Below are 21,958 nucleotides of genomic sequence, written 5' to 3' on the forward strand. Positions count from 1 at the left end.
AACATAGGAGGCTATAGGTGGATTTTTCTCAGAATGCAGTATTTTCTAGAAGGAATTATTTTTTGGACTCCTGTCCAATTGTGATGCTGTTAATATTTCAGATCCCTTCTGTGTATTTCAGAATCATTGTGTTTTCTCTTAAAACATTATAGATGTATTTCTTTTGAAAAATTTATGAGAACCCACAATGTGTTAAGCTTCTTACAGCAAGTGCATAATATGTTCATGCGTATGTGAATGCTGTTTTATAAATTGTACAGAATAGCCAAAAAAGGCCTTAAAAATCAGTTCCAGAAATTATGAAAGAAATGGTTATAACATTATTATAAAAGTTAAGCAAATAACTGTTGTTTAATTTTTAGAAACTTGAAAACCATGACATTTTGGAATTCTTTGAAAAAAAAAAAAAAAACTTGTTCTCAGCTATTTTTTTTACACTAGCTATCACTTATACTAAATCCAAAGACTAGAACCAATTTTTTTCTTCTGAAAGACAGTTCTATTTTCTGATGTTTTCCTTTAAAATATACATCATTTGCTGCTGAGTCCCAAATCACTGAGGGGGGAAAAGTGCTCTACAACCATTGGCCAGAAAATAGTCTAGCATTTACTTTTAACTGTATTTTTGGAAAGAATTTGAATTGTACAGTGATCAGTTTGGTTTTTGTCATCCTTATAGCCTATTATTTCTCTTTCCTGGTTCTGAATATATCTGTCTTTTTCTATATTGATAGATTGCAGCTTATAACTGAGACCCAGATAAATGTCAGAGAATAAATAAGGCACACTACTTTATTTAAAGTTTAGTTCTCAGTTTAGTGCTTACTTTCTTTGGACACATGTTTATCTTTATAGCTAAATGTATAAGTAGAATTCATTGCTGACTCATTTTTTTCGAGAAAATAATTACCATGGATAATTAACACAACATGCAGCTTCCCTATCTCCTCAAGTCATGGCATTTTTACTTATTTTTATTTTTATTTTTTTTGAGTCATGGCATTTAAAAAAAATTTATTTCTAAACGATTTTATTTATTTGACACAGAGAGAGAACACAGTAGGCATAGGGAGAAGGAAAAGCAGGCTCCCAGCTGAGCAGGGAGCCTAATGAGGGGGTCAATCCCAGGACCTTGGGATCATGACGTGAGCTGAAGGCAGACGCCCAACCAACCAAGCCACCCAGGCGCCCTAAGTCATGGCATTTATAATAAAGATTTTGTCAGGCTGCAGTTGACTTGTATATGCTTAAATAAGTTATTTTTAAGTCAAATATAGGACAGTAGGAAGCAGGGCAATTATGATAGTCTCTCTAAATCACGGCATAGTAGTATGTTGTCTTTTTTTTTTTTTTTTTAAGATTTTATTTATTTATTCATGAGAGAGACACACACACACACACAGAGGCACAGACACAGGCAGAGGGAGAAGCAGGCTCCATGCAGGGAGCCCAAGATGGGATGTGATTCCGGCTCTCCAGGATCACATCCTGGGCCGAAGGCAGGCGCTAAACCACTGAGCCACCTAGGGATCCCCTAGTATGTTGTCTTAAATATGGTTTTCCAGATAGAAATTTAAGCTCACAGAGAGATGGGAGAATTCCAAAGGGAAACCAGACCTTGAAGTCCTCTCAAGCTTTTTGATGGCATTACCACCTTTACTTCCTTGCTCTATGGTTGTTCTCCAGCCTTTTACAGTGTGCTGGGATGTCAGGAAGAGGAGGTACGTTGCAGAGCTTTGCCTTAATGGCAACAACTCTAAGGTAACTTTATATGTAGCATTTTAAACATATGGGTATGTGCAGTTTTATAAATTGAAAATTATTTAACAACTGGCAATTGTAAATTTTTAGTGAAATATTTTGATTTTGTAGGAATCAGAAATAACAAGTGAATGTTTACTCCGTATTTAGTACCATATTAGGTACAAGTCTTTTAGGGGAGGTATGACATGAAAGAATTAGAAAATTAGGCATTTTGTAGAGTTAGTACCCTAAATTGAGAAATGTACCTTTTCCCTAGATCTGTTTTGGCATGTCAAACTGTCATGTCCAAAAAGTCAGAAAAATTATATAAGGGAAACTAGATAATGTGGCCTAATCCTTTGTACCATTGTCTATACTAGGATGCTGGCAAATAAAAAAGTAACTTGCCTTTCCTAACTATACAAAGAAGCTGAATAGCTGTATTTCTGTTTCTGTGCTGAATTTTCTAAAGAATCCTTTCTGTTACTCTCAATGAAAACTGATCACGGTTCTCATAGTGCTGATGTTGCCAATGTGATATGCTTTTTCTAATGAAGTTCTTAAGAACCTAAATTAATGTCTTTATGAATTTGTACAATTAAATGTTTATTAACCATATTAGGTATTTTTTACCCAATCGAGTGAGCACTATTTATCTGATATTGGACTTTTCATTATTTTTCTAGCTTCAGATTCTTGAATTCTGTTTGACGTGGAAGTTGTAGTAAGCTCTTTGAAAATAGGAATTTTTTTTCATGTTTGCTACTTTGTACAGTTCTGGTTTCCTCTCCAGTAAAATTTACTTGGTCCTGTTTTCTGCCTACTGTTTAATAATTAGCTAACATTATAAAGCTGGCATTCTCAGCTACTCAGCTGGACTAATTGATTTTGTTACAGTGTCCTAACTTAGCCAGGTTGTACAGTTTCTAAAAGGAATAGCAGAAAGCCAGAGCTTAACTTAGTTGGATTTTTTTTGTTGCTGGGGAGAGAGATGCTGAGTAGAATGGTAAGAAAATGACAGCACATTAGCAACTTGGGAACTAATACCCTTACATCATTTTTAATTAAAAAAAATTTTTTTTTAGTTTGTTAAGCAGATTGTGTTTTTCTTTGTTGAGCAATCCAATTTCTGTGATTGAAGGCTAAGGATCGAAAGAGGTCATTTAGAAGACCAGCATTTAGGGTACCTGAGGAAATGATCTGATATTACCATCTACTAATTCTGCCCAGTTGTTAGGTAGTCTCTACATTCCCTCTTTTCATCTTTGCATCATCCAATAAATGATAAGACCTTAGGGTAGAAAGCTGTTTTCTTGACTACTGTGTAGACCATGGAGAGAGCTGGGTATGATGTTGGTTACGTCAAGAAATCTGAACTTGGAAATCAAGGAAGTGATTCTGTTGATTGCTAGCATGGGTTCAGGCAAGCTGTTTACCTCTTTATTTGCTTTGATTTCCTTATCTGCATTAGATCTCCTAAGGATCTCAAGTTTAAAGTTCTTTGATGGGGGGCAGGGAAAAAAATAAAGTTCTTTGATGGTCATTTTTTCATTGAGAATTTTACAAAAAAGGGGACACCTGGTTGGCTGAGCTGGTTGAGCGTCCCCCTTGTACTTTTGGCTTACGTCATGATCTCATGGATCATGAGATTGGGCCCTGAGACGGGCTCCAGGCTCAGTGGGGCATCTGCTTGAAGATTCTCTCGCTCTGCCTCTAGCCCCACTTGGTCATACTCTATTTCATAAATAAATTAAATAAATAAATAAATAAATAAATAAATAAATAAATCTTTTAAAAAAAGAATTTTACAAATACTATTATATTTACTGTGGCAAATAAGGAAAGTTTAGTTATTATACTCTTATGTTTTCATTCTATGGGGAGACAATGAAACTGTAATGATGGTGAATTTGAAGAGATCAGAGGAATAACCTGATCTGTCATCATAGTACATGACAATTAGAATTGTCATAAATCTTCAAGATGAAGTATGTAGAATATGTAGAGCAGAGTTTTGATTAAGGACTATCTAAGGTAGGGAGAAATTTACTTTTCAAATGGAGTTTATTTGCTTTGTGAAGTTTTTGTTCTAGTATTGTCAGTAGGCATATTTCCATAAATAGGCAGAGGAATAGAGGAATCTAGACATATTTCTTGATCAACAGCTCTCAGCTCTTTACCTTTGGGTATGCTGTGCTAAGTCTGTTGTGGTAAATCTCTACTTCCCTTTCCTTACTTGAAGTTTGTGATTGGAGGGCAATGGAGACAGAATAGAGGGAGAATTATTGACAATTTATGAGTTGGAGTAGGGGGGCGCTGCTAAACCTATATCTCACGCTGGCATTTTAACTAACAATATGGTAAGATTTGAATGGACATAAATGTCCATGATCTTGATCCTTTTTTAGTTCCATTTCATGGGTTCAAATCCAACTTCTGCCACTTTCTGTATGATCTTGGGCCAGTCTGTGCCTCAGTTTCCTCATCTGTTAAATTTGTACCCTGGCACACATCTGTACTCCTATAACTTCTTTCCTGTTATCATGGGAGAATTGTCTGTGTCTCCTTTTCTGTCATTAAGGGCATTACTCTAGTAATTCTTTCTCTTGCATCATTAAGGTTTCCCCCTTACTTGGATATTTCCCATCAGCATTAAAATAGTTTTCTCTTGGGGCGCTTGGGTAGCTCAGTTGGTTGTGTCTGTCTTCAGCTCAGGTCATGATCCATGAAGTCCTGAGATAGAGCTCCCTGCTCAGTAGGGAGCCTGCTTCTTCCTCTCCTGCTGCTGCTCCCTCTGCTTGTGCTCTCTCTCTCTCTTCTAATAAATAAAATTTAAAAAAAAATTAATTTTTCTCTTATTGAAAAAATTGTCTCTGCCACTCTTTTACCGCTACCACAGATTATTTTTCTCTTTCTCTTTCAGCAAAACACCTCAGAGGAATTGAGTGTACTTGGTATCTTTAATTTCTTTTTTCCTATCCTTTCTTGAACCCATTCCAATCCAATCAAGCATTTGCTCTCATTATTCCACTGAAACACCTCTTGTGAAGTTAGTAATGGCTTCTGCTCTGTTAAATCAGCGGTTGTTTTTCAGGCCTCGTCCTATCTAACCTATCATCAAGATTTGGCACAGGTGATTGATTGTTCCCTTCTCCATGAAACATTTTCTTCACTAGACTTTTAGGATACCTACACCTCTGGTTTTCCTTCTGCTATACGAACCCTCTTTTGCTGATTCCTCCTCATTTCTTGGACCTGTTAATGTTGTGCTCCAAGGTTCATTTCTTGAACATTTATATTCTCTAGCTGTACTCCTCCCTTTGGTATCATATCTACCCTTAAGCTTTAAGTATTACCTGTGTGCTAATGATGCCCAGATTTATTATTCTAGGCACATATATTGAACTGCCTATATGAACAGCTACACTTGAATATGTAATAAGCATCTATTCTCTTTTAACTTTGATTTTTTTATCTCTTCAATTAACTTTCTTATCCAGCTTTGGCTGGAAGTGCCACCACAAAGAAAGAACTATAGTGGTGACACCCAAATTTGGGGGATCCTTAGGGAAGCATGATAAACTAGATTTACAAAGAAGAAGAATCCTGAAAATTACAAGTGCTAGAAATATTATTTCTATAAAAACTGCTTTCTTCTTTACTTGCCCAAATAAATGTCACAGTTTAATAGGAAGTGAACTTAAATGCAAAGTATACACTTTGTTTTTCCTTTTAAAAGAATGAATTTGCCTTTAAGTTCCTAGATCACAAAGTCATTAAAAAACTTTTTTTCTCCTAATAAAATTTTTATTTAATCACAAATAGTAGTTTTGAAAACATGAGACACTTCATTTTTGATTATTCTTTTATGTGGTGGTGAGGAGGGAGTAGGTAAAGCTTTGGTTACAGATAGTAATCTATAGCTATCATGTGATAGAACTCCTGGTCCAAGTTTAATGCTTGAAAAGTCTTATTTGACTAATCGTTTTTTTCAAGGAGACTACAGATCTAATGGATAGTTTAATAGGGTCGATAAATTTTTGTAAATTATTAACGTTTCATTTCCTGTACTTCATATTGAAGCCATTATTTCTATTTTGGTAGGCTCATAGCTGGCAACCTGGAATAAAAAATCCATACCGTGGTGTTGTAGTGTGGCCTGTTCCTGAAAACATTGAAATCACTGTGACACTTTTTAAGGTAAGCTCCATTTTTATAAGTTCTAGAACTTACTATATAATCATGGTTCTGAATGATAGACTATTTTAGTATTCATTTTTCTATATATATAGAACCTGGTTCTAACCTGGTTCCTTAATGTACATTATTTTTATGGATATAGCAATTTGTAACAGTGCAAGGCCATCAGGGTATTTCATGGACTATGAAGTCAGAATAATTTGGGAATCCTTTTGAACTTGTTACAATTGAGATCTGTTAGAATACTTCTTTTACTATTTCCCTCATTCTACCCACAGGAAACTTTAAGGTACTTTTTTATGGAAAACTGAGGTTTGTGGAATTCTTAGTCCCAAGCCTCATTTTGTTAGCCCAGTTTGACTAATTACAAGATATGTTTTAAAATTAATTTTTGAGGGGCACCTGCATGGTTCAGTTTGTTAAGTGGCCAGCTCTTGATTTTGGCTCAGGCCATGATCTCTTGGTCCTGGGATTGAGCCTGTATGGGACTCTGTGCTCAGCAGGGAGTCTTCTTCAGAGTCTCTTTCTCTCTCTCTTTCCCTCTGCCCCTCACCCCCCACTCCTTCTCTCTCTCCCTCTCTCAAATAAATAAATAAATTTTAAAAATTAGTATTCAATAAGTATTTTATTGATGTAAGAAGTTCTAAATTGATATTTGATAAATATCTTATTACTATTAATATTTTACAAATACTGCAGCTAAAAGCGAAATTCTAGTTGCAAATTCAAAGAGCAGATCCAAAAACATAGCTGTGTGTATACCTACCTGCCTGTTATAAATATGTTTTTTTCTTGAAAGTCTAATATTTCCTGAAACATTATACAGAAGTCCTCACTAAGTCCTCATTAAGCTCTAGAATATTTACTTTCCCAACTCCTTGTCTGTTCCAAAAGAATGGTGGGGGAAAAGTCTCATTTTTTGAAATTAGAAAATAATTGCTTTATTTCTTCCTAGAAGCATTCCAGTTGTGTTTAAGTTAATGGTGCAGGACTGAAGGAGACAGTGGAAGCTCTTCCTTTTTCTCCGAAGGTTCAGGACCATCCTTTAGCTCTTCAGCCAGCTATCCTAAAAGCCTGTTATTAAGCTTCCTTATCCATATATCTCCTACTAAAATGATTCAGTAAGCTTGGTAGAGAGCTGCAGGACCTTTGGACTCACAGCAACCCTAAAGTTGTGTAATTATTTCTGTTGTACTGGTAAGCAAACAGACTGAGGAAGAAGGTCTCTTGCTAAGTCACGCTGATTTAGCCCTCTTCTTCCTTCTACATTGTACGACCTGTTCTGTAATAAAAACCACTATGAATATGGATTACAACAGCAAGATCTCGGACATGCTTGAGGAAGACTTTTAAGCCGTCTCTTCAGTATTTTGATTTGGTGTGCTATTTACATTGGGAAAGATGAAACGAATTGACATAGTTTTACAACTTAAAAACAATGGTGATCGAGAGTAAGGGGCTAGAATAGAGCTGACAAATTGTTGACAGTCATGTGTTTGGGAAAAAGATATGCACTTAACTGAGTGACTCTGAATTGAAAGTGGCTGTTGAAATGTAGTACTTGGAGGATTAAGAGTTAAGTGTTGTTTTCAAGTACTGATGAGACTGTTCAGCCTATCCTTATCATGGAACTTTTATGACTTTGATTGTCAGTCTGTAGAAAAAAAATCCAAGTACCCCTTTCTCCTCGGATTGTTGTGGTAAACATTTCTGTTCAGTTGTGCAATTGAGGCAATTTTGTGGTCATTTTAAATATTAAAAAGGTATCTTCAGTGGCTGCTTTTATCTTCCCAACTCCCTTACCCCCCAGAATTCTAATAGAAAGGCAGAGAGGTATAAAACAACTTGTCATTCTTTCAGTGTAATTTTTGGATCTTGTTTTTGAACAGTCTTTAAAATATTCAAGTGGAAAACTTTTTCATGTTTTCTTTTTTCTTTTACTTATATTAAACTCTCACAATTCACTTAATCTTGAAATTTGTGAGTAGGCAAGGACTACTCTAAACCCTTTTGTCCGAAGTGTAGTATTCATAGAGGTGTGCTCATAGACCAAATGCTTTTAGAAAGTTAGCGATATGTTTTGTTTTCCTGTGACTTAGCCAGAAATTAATTTTTCTAGCCTGTACACTTGTTTTTGAAATCTGAATTAGGTTGAAATTAGCTATTTCTAGTAAATGAAAAAAAAAAAAAAAAAGAAAAAAAGCCTGTTAGGGTATTGAAAATAAAAATGGTTCTTTAAGCCATTTTCAATTTTTCTCTTTACTGCAGTGGTGAGAAAGGAGACTCTAGAGGGTAGAATAGGATACAGAGAAGACTTAATTGATTCAAGCTAGAAGCAATTTTCATTACAAATGTTTTTGTCTGGTCAATAATATAAATAGTTAATTGTGTAGGTATGCCATTTTAAAATGGCTTGGAAATGAACATTACTGTTGCTCTTTTGCCTCTTTTTACTGACTTTGCCCTGTCAGATGTGTCCCTTGGTCCCACTAAAATTATTCTTGTAAGAGTAATACATTATCTCTGTTTTTTAAAAAAATGTTTCATCTGCTTTAAGAATTAATGTGTCATATGTAAGGTACTGTTCAATACTGGTTAAATTATAGGATATAGTCATTAATACATTCTTCAGATATTCTTGGGAGCCTCCTGTATGACTGGTACTTTTCTATGTCCTGGGGGCAAAGTAGTAAAACTGGACCAACAGCAGAGCTAAAAGTCAGACAGACTTGCAATTGTAACATAGTTTTAATACTTATTAGTTGTTCACTGTGGGATGGTCCATATTTTAGGTCTCAATTTTCTCTTCTTTTAAATGGGAATAAAAATGCTACCTGTTTCATAAGTTGCTATGGTGATGGAAAACAGCACAAACACTGGGGCAGAGTGTGTGCTTAGTAAATATTTATTGTATTATTATTAATTACATTAGCTGTGCTGGCGCTATGCTGCATTCCTAAACCAAATGAGGGGAAAGGGCAGGCAGGAAGGGTGGTAAGATGTCTCTTTCCTCAGCATTGTGCTATACGTTATTACTTGGCCTCTAAAGTAGGACTGTTTGTACCCTAAATCACTCATGGAAAAGTTCCTTCAACGTTGATTTACATTATTCTCTCTCTGCCTTTTCTAACATGTAGAGTTGAATTTGAATAAGTAAATGCACACATGATGTGACCCCACAGCTTTCATTTTTATGTCTTACACTCTGTTGCCTTTTGCCTTTTACTTACTCGAATGTCTATGGAAATCCTATACAATCCCACCTAGACCAGATGCTTTCTCTCTCCTAAGCTTTTTGATTCATTCCTAGAAGTGATGTGCTGTTTTCTAATCTGTAGGGAAACCATGTATTTCTTTAATCATATTTATTTAGATTAGTTGTGTTTGTCTTCAAAGGCAAGGACAACTATGTTTCAGTCCATATAGCACATTTACAATTTCTTACATAAGTACTGAATAAGTACTTGTCAAATAAATACTTGCGAAAATGTGCCTTTTTTTTCTTCTTTTTTTAATTTGCTTTTGGTTAGAGGATCCATTACCCTGTCTCAGGTTTTTGAGGCATCTTCAGAGTTAATGGGAAGGGAGGAGGGATGAAAGCATCAACAGCCATGCCAATTTGACGTTTTGTGTAGATTATAGAGTCCCTTGCAGTGCTTTGAAATTCCAGATGTTTCTATAACCTCTGCAGAAGAAAGCCTTGTCTCAAGTCGTATTGTTAGTTTAAAAGTATGAAACAAGACGAGAGCTTTATGTGAGCACTTTATATCTTAATAAAGTACTTCTTAATAGTTCACTCACTAAATTATCTGTCTCTTTGATTAGGTTTCTTTTTGGCTTGTCATTGGTGCAATGATGGAATATAATTACATTCATCAACATAAGTAAAATAAAGAATTTTTCAAGATAAAAGAAGAATTTGGATGTAGAGAAATTGTGGAAGTTTTATAAGAGTAGGCTATTCTGCTTCTCTCTTTTTAAAAGTTGGTATGAGCTAAAAGCTGTTTGTATGTTCTTGATTTTGATTGGTTTAAAGAAATATATTTCAACTTGGTATTTTGCTTTTGTTACAGGATCCTCATGCAGAGGAATTTGAAGATAAAGAGTGGACATTTGTCATAGAAAATGTAAGCTAATGGAAAATTTCATCACCTTTCACATTGTTGACTGTATACATTGTTAAAGTACGCTAGCATTTTGGTGGTAGGAGAAATGTTACCTTGTGAAAATTAAGTAGTGGTTTGTAGCTTTTAGAATTTTTTTTTAGTGAAATGATAGCCATAGCAGAATTATTTTTAAGAAGTAGTTTTGTTACAAGTATAACAGTAAAAATACTCATTTCTGTGTATACTTTGGTTTGGGACTTGAGGGAAAAATTGTGTCTTATTCATCTTTTTATCTATTTAGCATCTAGGATGGTGCTTCTTACATAGCAAATGCTTATTTAAACATTTGTTGAACAAAATCATGAATGAATGGCCTTTGACATTTTTAAAAATAAAGTTCATGCTTTAGCTCTGGGTTGAGGGATTCTAGACTAGTGTTTTAATAATCATCTCCAATTAATTTAAATATTGTGGAATCCCAAGTGATTAGTTGGCATAAAATAGGTGGTCAGTAAATGTTTTCAAATGGTGATTAAGAAGGATAGGCAATAAAATATAGTGAATTGAGAATGTGGATTCTGGAGTCAGACAGACTTGATTTCAAGCTCTAGCTGTGCTTTTCTTGTGAACTGTATGGTTGTGGCAAGTTTCTTAACTTCTCAGACACAAATTTATAGGGTTGTTTTGCAGATTGAATAGGTTCAGTGAATATTAGCTTTTACCACTGTCATCGTCATAATCACCTTTAGAATTCTAAGATATATTTATTACAGATTTATAACATGCTTTGCTTGCAGCATATTTTTCCTTCCAGAATCGGTATATTGCCCGACTTTGTTGTATATCTCAGTGATGGAAGGAAAACTGCTGCACTTTTTCCAGCAGTAGCTGGGTCATTTTTAGCACAAGGGAGCTGGGAAGCCTGGGAAGATCAGGTCCAAATGTGGTGGGGGGAGTTCTAATGGCTAGATAATAAGCCAATGTAACTGTGAAATGTTCATACATGTTCACAGTTCTGGCCTTTCTTAGGATAGATTTGAACATTATGCTTGGTAGTGGTCATTGAAGTTTTAAAAACAAACTTAGACTTGTCAGAATTGATTACAGCATCAAAAGCTAGCTTTCATTCTCAAGTGAGAGTTTCTCCCCCAATGGATGGTCTTTCAGTTTTTAATACTCATGATGACTCAGTGATACATCAGAAGTCTCTTTGTTACCTTGATGTGTTAAAGAGTTAGCCAGTTAAATTTGGGTTGTAATGGGTGGTAAAAACTAACTTTGTTTAGAAAAGTGTTCTTATTACACAATTAAGATAGAGACCAGCTCCAAGTTTCTGAACCATGTATTATAAACTAACTAACCCACGGAAAGGTACATAAGCCTGTTTTATAAACAGAATGTGTTGAATGAATAAGGTGTGAGAAAGTTTAAAAGTAACCTTGGGGGGACTCTGTAAACCTTTTCCTAGGTTACAGCTCCCCTCAGTGGTAAATAATGAAATTGATTCTTGTCTGGAGAAACTGTTCTATTCCTGTAGCAATAATATGTTACAATATTGCATTCTGCCCTACTTTTTAAATGTGCTTTCCCATTGCAATTTCCAAGGACTAAAGTATTTTTCTCTTGTAAAATATGGGCTTTGTTTGAGTTTGTTGGTAAATTGTTCTGACACTTAAAAGGCATGTTCTCTGAATGGAATATTAACGGACCTTTCTTTTCCTTGCACTTTGTGTTATAACCCCACAGCCAATAAAAAAAGTTTAGTTTTTGTTTAATATATACCAAAGAAACAGAATTCTCAAAATGATTACCATAACAGATTTATTGATTACTTACTGTATACTAGATACTGTGTAGAATGATTTATGTACATTATCTCATTTACTCATACAATAACATTGTCAGATATTAGTAACCTTATTCTTGTGACTAAAGACAGTGAGATTTAGAAAGGCTAAGTGACTTTCTCAAGTTATATTGCTACAAAATTAGGATTTTATCTAATCTTGTCATTCTCCATGGCCTATGCCCTTAACTCCTATGCAATAACTACCTCCCTTAGTGATAAAGGTAGATAGAAATAATTTGAAATTATAGAGTCATACAGAAGTTTTAATCAGCCTTCCTTAGTGATAGACCTATGAGGTACATATGTATTATACTAATAAAGGTAGTCTTTAATTATTGTACATTATCAGTCTAAAAGTTATTGACTTCTTCTAGACATTACAAAATGGAATTCCAGAATTTATCAGTCCTCAGAATTCTGACTATCTTTCCTCAAAACAACTTTCTTCCTACTTTGTATAAATTGAGGTAATGCTGTCTTTATTACTGGTTCTTTGGTTTCTGGTCACAGAAAAGATTTCCCAATTTTTTCTGAGTTTTCTTCTTTGGATTGGAAAGATATTTATACATAAGTTGAAACTTTAAAGGTTATTTTACTACTACTAGCTTTGTGACGATGGACAAGTTATTTAATCTTTTACAGCCTCAGTGCACTTAAGTATAAAATGATATTAATGTCTACTCTGAGTTTATTGACAATTAGAAATGATGTATAGAAAGCATTTAGTTCAGTATGGGGTAGCTATTTTTATAATGTTCTTTGTAGAGGACATGGAAAAATGGAAAGGAAAAGAAGTTAGATTTCCAAATTCATTGTTGTAAGATTTTAGTTTTTTCACTCCTTTATACCACTTTTGCCTCTCAGCAGTTCTAGACTTTGTTATTATCTCAAGAAATTACAAGGCAACTTGTAAATATCTCATTTGGGTTAAACTTAAACATATTTCTTTTGAAAGTTCTCAGCTTTTGATTTAGGACATCTTTCCCTTATAAATTTAATTGAGAATCAGTTTGTTTTCTGAAATTAAACAAGTCCTGGTAATTTATTAATATCTATCCCTGGGCCAGACAGTCTATGTTTGTGTTTATCTTTCTACAATATGAATATATGAATATACTTCAAATATAAAGGAGTTTTAAATTATTCTTTATTTTGGATTATTTATAATCCACTTCCATATTATTAGTGCAGACCATCAAGAACAGATATCACAAAGCAACATGTTTCTTTTCTTTTTTTTAATCTATCATAATATAATAATGTTTGTTTACCCAGGCAGTTGACATTATGGATTTTATTTTAATGTGAAACCATAACAGTTATATTTAGAAAACAGGTTTTTTTTAAAAAAGGATTTTATTTATTCATGTGAAAGACACAGAAAGAGAAAGGCAGAGACATAGGCAGAGGGAGAAAGTAGACTCCATGCAGGAAGCCTGACATGGGACTCCATCCCATGACCTCAGGATCATGCCTTGGGCCGAAGGCAGGTGCTCAACCGCTGAGCCACCCAGGCGTCCCAGAAAACAGTATTTTTTTTTTCTTTTTTCTTTTCCTGGTGCTTTGTTACTCAATAAAAATCAGAACCAGTATATTTGTATATTGTACCCATAAGTCTTAGTTTTGAAAATTAAAAATTTTTATTCTTTAGATTCTTTTGGTTTTTGAATGAGTTAAAAAATATATATTGATGAAAAGCACAAATCTAGGTTGAATTCATTCATTTATTTAATTGCTTTGCAAGCATTTAATGTGAATTTTCTATATGCCCAGAATTTTGTTATATTGAAGCTACAAAGTCAATTAAGAGATGCAGAATTTCACTGATTCTGAGATGCATATTTTTCCCCCACATTGTAACTTAACTGAAATTGGATCATCTTAAATTTTTGGCATCTTGCAATTACGAAACTGTTAACTTTTTTTTTTCTTTCTTAGTGCCATAAAAAACAATGGTGCATCATTTAAAAACCATTGGAGACTTATTTTTAATGGTGTGAAGTATCCTTCCTCCTGAAATTTATAAACTATTAAGGGTATCGTATAATTAAAGAAATGCAAGAAAAAAGAGACCTTTAGGAGACTCTAAAGGAGGGCAGCATCAGGGAAGAGTTTCTGGAGGAAATGGCTACAAAGCCTAGTTTAAAAAAAAAAAAAAAATGGAGGGGTGCCTGAGTGGCTCAGCTGGTTGGATGTCCAGCTCTCTTGATTTCAGCTCAGGTCGTGAATTCGGGCCCACACTGGGCAGAGCTCCACACTGGAAATGGAGTCTGCTTAAGATTCTCTCTGTCCGAACATGAGAGACTCCTAACTCTGGGACACGAACAAGGGGTAGTGGAAAGGGAGGTGGGCGGGGGGATGGGGTGACTGGGTGACGGGCACTGAGGGGGGGGGCACTTGACGGGATGAGCACTGGGTATTATGCTATATGTTGGCAAATCAAACTCCAATAAAAAAATATACAAAAAAAAAGATTTTTGTGTTAATAAATAAATAAATTTGCAAATAAATAATGAAAATAGTTATTCACACACACACACACACAAAAGATTCTCTCTGTCCTTTTCCTTCTTCCCCCCAACCCCCCCCAAAAAATTAAAAAGTTATGTAAAAAGGCACTCCAAGCAGAGAACAGAATGATCAGATAAGGGCAAAAAAGACAGTGGTGAGTTTATAGCATTTGTTCTTGATCAGATAATTGAAAGGAAGAGCAAAAAACCCCCTCAAAAAACAAACCAACTGAAACAAAACATGAACTATCCACCAAAGATCAATAGACCTCTATTTTATTAAACCACTAATCCAGTAAATTTAATAATAGGCATGTGATTTACTTGAGGTGCTGTTTCCTTAGAGGAGATGAAGAGGGTATCGTACTGTGCTTTCTTGGGGCCACCTATCCAGTCTTTCTCATTGTTTCTACCTGTTACCACTGAGATTGATAGTTTAGCCATCACAATGCCTTTATAATTGCCATTTATTTGATATTACCTACAGAAACCATTTGAATGGATTGGGATATTAATTATGTTAATTCCAAGGCAGTACTATATATCCTCCTCTGTTTTGTTTCTTTTATTGGATTATATTGAACAAGATTGGTTGCACAACCAAACTCACCTGACAAGATTACACCAAGAATAGAGATGATTTAAAAGCTCAAACAGTACAAGGTAAACAATATAAAATCACAAAGTTTCTGACCTTATTAAAGTCTGAATCATTTCTCTGAAATCAAGTCAGTCTCCATCTCACAAAGTTGTAGTCTGATAAAATTACGTCTGCTTTTTCTTTCAGAGGAAAAAGTATATATAAATGCTTCTTACCTCTAAATATTTTTCTTCTGTGTCATCTCAACTAAAGGATCTCACTCCAATGCCTGGGTAAAGACTGGTTATATTTTACAGGACCTATAGCTTGCAAATTTCTTCCATTTAAACTAGTATAGCCACTTTAGTAACTCCAAACTGGGATTATCTTTTCAGCTCCAAGGGAACTCATGAATACTAAAGTACCAAAGGGTGAATAGTACATATAAGAATACTACAACCTACAGCCTACCACGAAAATAAGAATCCTCTCCACCCCCATTAGTTTTAACTAATACAACAATTTATAATCTAAGTACCAGTCAGAGATGGCCTTTCTTTTTTAAGGTAGAACCTTTGCTATAGAATAGTCTACTTGTAGTCTATCTATTACTATTCCACCCCACAGAAATGTGACCCACCTAACTTTCTTGAACCTGATTAGTCCCTCCGTTCTGTGTGGAAGTAACACTGAGTGGGTGAGGAGTAAGTTCAAATTTCCACCAAGAACAACTCTACTTTTTGTTCTTCTGTTAACCCAATAATAGTGGCTTAGTCAGTAATGCCCATATATCTGTATTTGTTAGCATTGTATATACTATTATTATATACTATATGTACCTAACTTAAAAAAAATCTCAACTTAAATTTTAAGAATTATTTCAAATGTACACAAAAGTACTGGGGATAATATGAATCTCTATGTACCTACTTCAGCCTCAGAAATAGTATTTTGCAAAACTTACTTCATCTGTCCTTCCACTTTTCCTTTTTTCACTAGATAATTTAAAGTAAATCTCGGGTTTTATAGAATTTCTGATGTAAATAATGAAGGCCACTTTTAAATTGGTTTAGAAACTAATAGATACTGGCATGTCAGAAAAGGTGATCTACCTACAAATGAAAACAATTTTTTTTTCTTTTGTAAACTTCCTTTTAGATGTCTTTCTTATCTGGTAGGCCTATGGTTCAAAATTATTTTTTGTCCTTGAAAAGTGATATTTATTTGTTCTTGTTTCCACATAGAAAATATTTAACTTAATATTAGAAGCAACAGAGCTTCCCCTCCAAGCCCCTTAGAATTGAACTCTTGCATTTGGAATAGGAAACTCATAGTTCAGATAGGCTTTACCTGGTCTTCTAAAATTATCCTGTCAACTTGCTGTTACATATGACTATGTGAATAGTGCCTGGTTGGCTTTGTAAATTAGATAGGGTATTCTAGATATGGCTAGTAGTTAAATGAAGTTTTGTTACCTACCTCACTCTCATTTTGGTCAAATTTCAGAGAAAGTCCATATATGTATATATATATATACACATATATATATACACACACACATTTTTTTCCTGCTTAGTTTTTTTTTTTTTTATGTTCTTAATGTTTAAGAATGTTCTTTTAATTTTTCTTTCAATGTTCTAGTTCAGGGATCCCTGGGTGGCGCAGCGGTTTGGCGCCTGCCTTTGGCCCAGGGCGCGATCCTGGAGACCCGGGATCGAATCCCACATCAGGCTCCCGGTGCATGGAGCCTGCTTCTCCCTCTGTCTGTGTCTCTGCCTCTCTCTCTCTCTCTCTCTCTCTGTGACTATCATAAATAAATAAAAATTAAAAAAAAAAAATGTTCTAGTTCAGAAATTGTTTCAGATTGTGCTTCTGGAGGAAAATTCCGTATCCCTTACTCTCAAGTGACCCTTTGGCTTTAAAGAAAATAATAGAGAAATGTATGTTTTTGCTTAAAAGAGAAGTATGCCCCAAGAATGATTATGTGTGCCTAGAGCCTGTCAGTCCTCAAAATCATAAGATTCTCATGTAGCACTGTTAGCTTAAATACTTACTTAGTTTTCCACATTCATCTTGCCTGATGTCTGTAATTTTTTGTCAATATTTGTCTGTTTTATTAGAGCATATTAATTAGAAGAAAGCAAGTTTTTCAACTTGAGATTCTATATCCTAAAATTCTTGACACAAGAAGGGACCACAGATGGATTAAAATCTAAAGTCAACTGTACTGTATTTATCTATGTATAATGCAAGGAGCCCTGAGTTAAAATTGTCAATAATCTACTGCATGTTAAATAATTTATTTCATATTGTAGTTTACTTTGTGAAATGTCTTAGCTAACAAACTTAAGGAAGAGTTTTATTTACAGTAACGAAGCGCTGTTTTTATACTATTACAATGTATATGCTATTGGGTAGTCTTTTTGGTTGGATTTTTTTATTTTATTATGTGGAAATTCATCTTTACTGATGTTAATCATACTTTACAGATCAAGCAAGTGGAGTAAAAAAATAAAATTTTATTAGATTAAAAGTCTTAATACTTACAATTGCTTATTTATTCACTAACTTGATTAAATGGATTATGTGTGGCAGATATTTGCTAGTTATTGAGAGTGTAATATTGAAGAAGATGCGGCCCCTGACATGCCTACAGTCTAGGTGGAGATGAACAGCAACCACTAAGATAGAAGTGTAGGGCATGACATGTGCAATTATAGAGTGTACCCAACCCCAGTCTTGGTAGGTTAGAAGAATCTCTCTAATGAAAATGATTTGTAAGTTGAAACCTAAAAGATAAAGTTTTTACAATTCTTTATCTGTAACCTCAAAATCCAGAATCTCTAAAGACTTTTAAAAATGTGTATTTTTTTGAAATTTGGTTCAAATTCATTGTTGATAAAACCTGTCCTGACCCGAAGTGAAGCTCTTTGTAGTACTTATTCCACTTACTATGAATGGTTATTCATTTTACTGCAGAAATACATTTTGACTATGAGTGTTGCCTCAAACCTCCTTGGGAGTGTCGCTGTAAGTTAGGCACTGTGTAGAGGCACAGGCACTGTATTGCCTAAAATCCGAATAAAAGATTTCAGAGAAAAGATTAAGTACTTCTGATAGCTGCAGGGAATTTAGAGAGTGCTTCATGTGGTTGGATTAGCTTGAGCAAAGGCAAGAGAGATCGTGGCTCCTTTGTGAAATAGCATACAGTTCAGTAGATTACTTTCTAGAATATTTAATTTTAAAAATACTGGTTAGGAGCTCCTGGCTAGCTCAGTTGGCAGAATATGTGAGTCTTGATCTTACAGTAGTGAGATCAAGCCCACACTGGGCCTAGAATTTACTTAAAAAAATATTGGTTGATTTTTTTTAGGGTTATGGTAATTTACAACCATTTAGTTGAGTTTTATGAGTTTTTAAAGAATTTACATGGTTCACATGGTGGATAATGGTAAAGGAAAGAAGTGTTGCTGTTAGCTTTATTTTATTTTTTAAAGATTTTATTTATTTATTCATGAGGCAGAGACACAGGTAGAAGGAGAAGCAGGCTCCCTGTGGGGAACCTGTTGTGGGACTCGATCCCAGAATCATGGGATCTCAACCTGAGCCAAAGGCAGAGGCTCAACCACTGAGTCACCCAGGCTCCCTAATGTTAGTTTTAAATTAGCATTTGCTGCTCTAAAACCATCCATGTCATTTTTTTTAACAAGGTAAATATTTGTGCCCCAACTTGGACCTACTGAATTGGAATTCTGATGCAGAAAGGAGATGATTTCAGCATATTGGGGTCTCCCACTTTTTTTCCCCCAAATTAAGGATTTGGAAAATGAGTGTGAATGAATACTGTATACATTATGAAATATATTTCATTATGAAAATAATTTTATGCCCTCATACTTAGATCAATTAAAAAGAAATTTATTACAGTTTACATTTACTTTCTGAAATTACTTAGTCATTCAAATGTCACCTTAAGATCTTACTTCACCTGAGGGCACTTGGGTGGTTCAGTCCGTTAGGTTAAGTGGTGAAGTTGCCTGCCTTTGGCTCAAGTCATGATCCCGGAGTCCTGGGATCAAGCCCCACTGTGGGCCTCCCTGCTCAACAGAGAGTCTGCTTCTCTTTCTCTCTCTCTGCCCCTCCTTTTGCTTGTTCTCTCTCTCTCTTCCCTGTCAAATAAATAACTAAAATCTTATTTAAAAAAAAAAAGATCTTGCTTCATCTGCCTCTTAAACTGTTTCAACTGATCAATTAATAACTTCACTAATAATATTCTGACAGAAAACAGTGTGGTCTCAAACACAAGTCTTTAGACTTTCAAGCCCCATGCATTTTACCCTGTATTTATTCACTCCTATATTCATCATTTATTATTCTAGGAACTGGGTATAGAGCGTAGCTGCAGTAATTAATTACTATGGGGGATACATGGGAGCATCTCAACTCAGATACTAAAATCTGGCTGGAGAGAGAAACCCACAGAACACATGAAACAAGAATAAACAGGACAGGTTTTAAACAAGAATGCTAAATGTGTAATGATGGCTGAAAAGTACCACAGAAGTTAGAGGTAGATGAGTTAATATGGACTGAAATTATCAAGAACGTTTTAAGAGCTGCTTGTCAAACATGACTGTGTTTATCCTTAGAGGTATGTGGCAGTTTCTATCTTTCTGTATTGTGAATTCTCTTCTGTAATATGTACTTCAAGGTATTTTTATAATGAAATCTCCGAAGAATCATTTCAGAAAAAGGCAAAAGTCATGTGAATTTTAAAGATGAAACATGAATTCAAAGAAATGTCATGTTTTGATTGAGCTGCTTCTATTCCTGGGATCCCTAGTCCCAGGTCCTCAGGGATATGCATCTTACTTCTTTACTGTTAAGGGTAATTGAAAGGAAAAATGGAGAAGCACTGGATAGTGGGAAAAGGAAGGCTTTGGGTGCAGTTAGGCCTAGACTTGAATCATTCTTGCTAGCTCTAAGTTTGGACTTGATGCATATTTATCCTTTCAGAACCTGTTATCTCATTTATAAAACAGATATTTTAGAAAATGATAGCTTGGACTAGAGACATTAAAGCATAAAAAACATGTAGCACAGTGCTTGAAAAATAGTAAGACTTCAATACATGTTAATAAGTGGCAGAGACTTTACAAATGAGAGGAAAATAATAAACTTGGAAGGGACTTGTGGGAATACAGAAATTACTTAAGTGATTAGGTTAAAAAAAGATCATGGAAACTCGAATACCAGATTTGGAATTGAATATGCTTGATCAAAGACCATTTATAAGTATAGTGTTTCAGAAAGGATGTGTATTGAAGTATGGAGTAACTTACTCAAACATTTGGATCTGTGAAATCATCCTTCCCTCATTAGGCAGGTAGCCTACACTAGTAACAAATACCACAGCCAGCTTATAATCACAAGCAAGCAAAGGCTCTTAACCTTAAATTTTGGGATCCTTAGAGGTTCTAGAATGGATGGACTTCAGAGGACTGAAATCTTTTTAATATCTTTAATAGGTAAAAGCTTGTTGATAAAGGTTGCCCTTTTTAAGTTTTATTTTTTTATGATTTTATTTATTCATAAGAGACATAGGGAGAGGTAGAGACATAGGCAGAGGGACAAGCAGGCTCCATGCAAGGAGCCCGATGTAGGACTCAATCTCAGGACCCCAGGATCAGGACCTGAGTCAGAGGCAACCGCTCAACTACTGAGCCACTTAGGCACTGAGCCACCTAGGCGTCCCTGTCCCCTTTTCTTTTAAAATCAGATTTTCAATAAAATCTTTACCCAGAACATTTTAAGGAATACTGGATGTTTTTACAATTTTTGAAAAATAGGTGACTGACATGATACAAGCAGGAAAACCACTTCTCATGTGAATAACCTATGTTACCTTGTAACTTTAGATAGTAGTTATCTTCCTTTCATAATATTCGTGCTTTTTGCAGATAGCAAATGGAAGGTATTAGCATATACCCAAGTAACATTTTGAGTCATATTTAAAAGTTTAAATTTGTAAGAGGCTTAAGTTAGTGTATATACATTTCATTAGATGACCTTTTTTTTTTTTTTTTTAAGACTTATTTAAGAATTATTTAAGGAGGAGCAGACTCCATGCAGGGGGCCCGATGCAGGACTCTATCCCAGGACTCCAGGATCATGCCTGAGCCGAAGGCGGATGTGCAACCACTGAGCCACCCAGGTGTCCCTCATCAGACGACCTTAAAAACTGAAGGAAATAGAGCAGTAGCATATTTGCATCGTAATAGGCATTTCTATTTAAAGTTAATAGAACAGAAAGCATCTTAGTAGATGATTGCTGTTTCTCCCAACAACTGTATGTCCTTGGAGAGGATCATAACATGAGTAAAAGGAAAGTCTGGGAGTTAAGGAAGACAACCAAAGCCTTGTGTGTTTTCGTTTCCATAAACTAAAAAACAGCCTAAATTTTGACTTATGCTGAATAAATTTAATGGCACATAATTTGTGTAGTTAGTACTGAGTCATAGTCTGCCTTCTAACTCTCCAGAGCTATTTAGTTTCTTCTTCCTGCTTCATCCTTCAGATGTCTTCCCCATAGATGAATGAGAAAGACAGCCACAGTTACTCTCGCTTCTATTTTTTGCCAATTGGAAGGAGGAAGCTGATAAATAAGACAGCTATCAAAACAAACCTCTAATATGACATTAGAGGTATTTGAAACCAGCGGTGTATTTGAGCAATTTTTTGCATGTTTATTCATAGAAATTTAGCAGTTAGAAGAGACTGGTATGTAGTAGATGTTATGAATCTGCATGAGGCCTTTTCTCCCCCTGATGACAAACATTAGAAGAGATTTGGTAATTGCTTTACAGTAGAGTTCTAATGACACTCTAGATTTTTAATAGAAAAGTATTTAAGATTTTTTCAGTTTGTTACTTTCACTTGTCTCTCTCTCTGTTCTCTCAGGAGTGTATGT

The 21,958-nt window shown here is 34.9% G+C and overlaps 1 protein-coding gene across 7 annotated transcripts in view; it reads left to right on the forward strand.

The window, feature by feature from the left end:
- The window catches only part of EHBP1 (EH domain binding protein 1), a 314,375-nt gene that overhangs the window by 54,900 nt on the left and 237,517 nt on the right, over positions 1-21,958 (forward strand). For all 7 annotated transcript variants that reach the window (XM_041754578.1, XM_041754579.1, XM_041754577.1 and 4 more), the window contains exons 4-5: positions 5,848-5,943; positions 10,017-10,070. In XM_041754578.1, coding sequence (XP_041610512.1) covers positions 5,848-5,943; positions 10,017-10,070 — 150 coding nt within the window. The remainder of the gene's footprint in view (positions 1-5,847; positions 5,944-10,016; positions 10,071-21,958) is intronic.

This window comes from Vulpes lagopus, chromosome 5 (assembly GCF_018345385.1).
Source record: "Vulpes lagopus strain Blue_001 chromosome 5, ASM1834538v1, whole genome shotgun sequence".
Lineage (NCBI taxonomy): Eukaryota > Metazoa > Chordata > Mammalia > Carnivora > Canidae > Vulpes > Vulpes lagopus.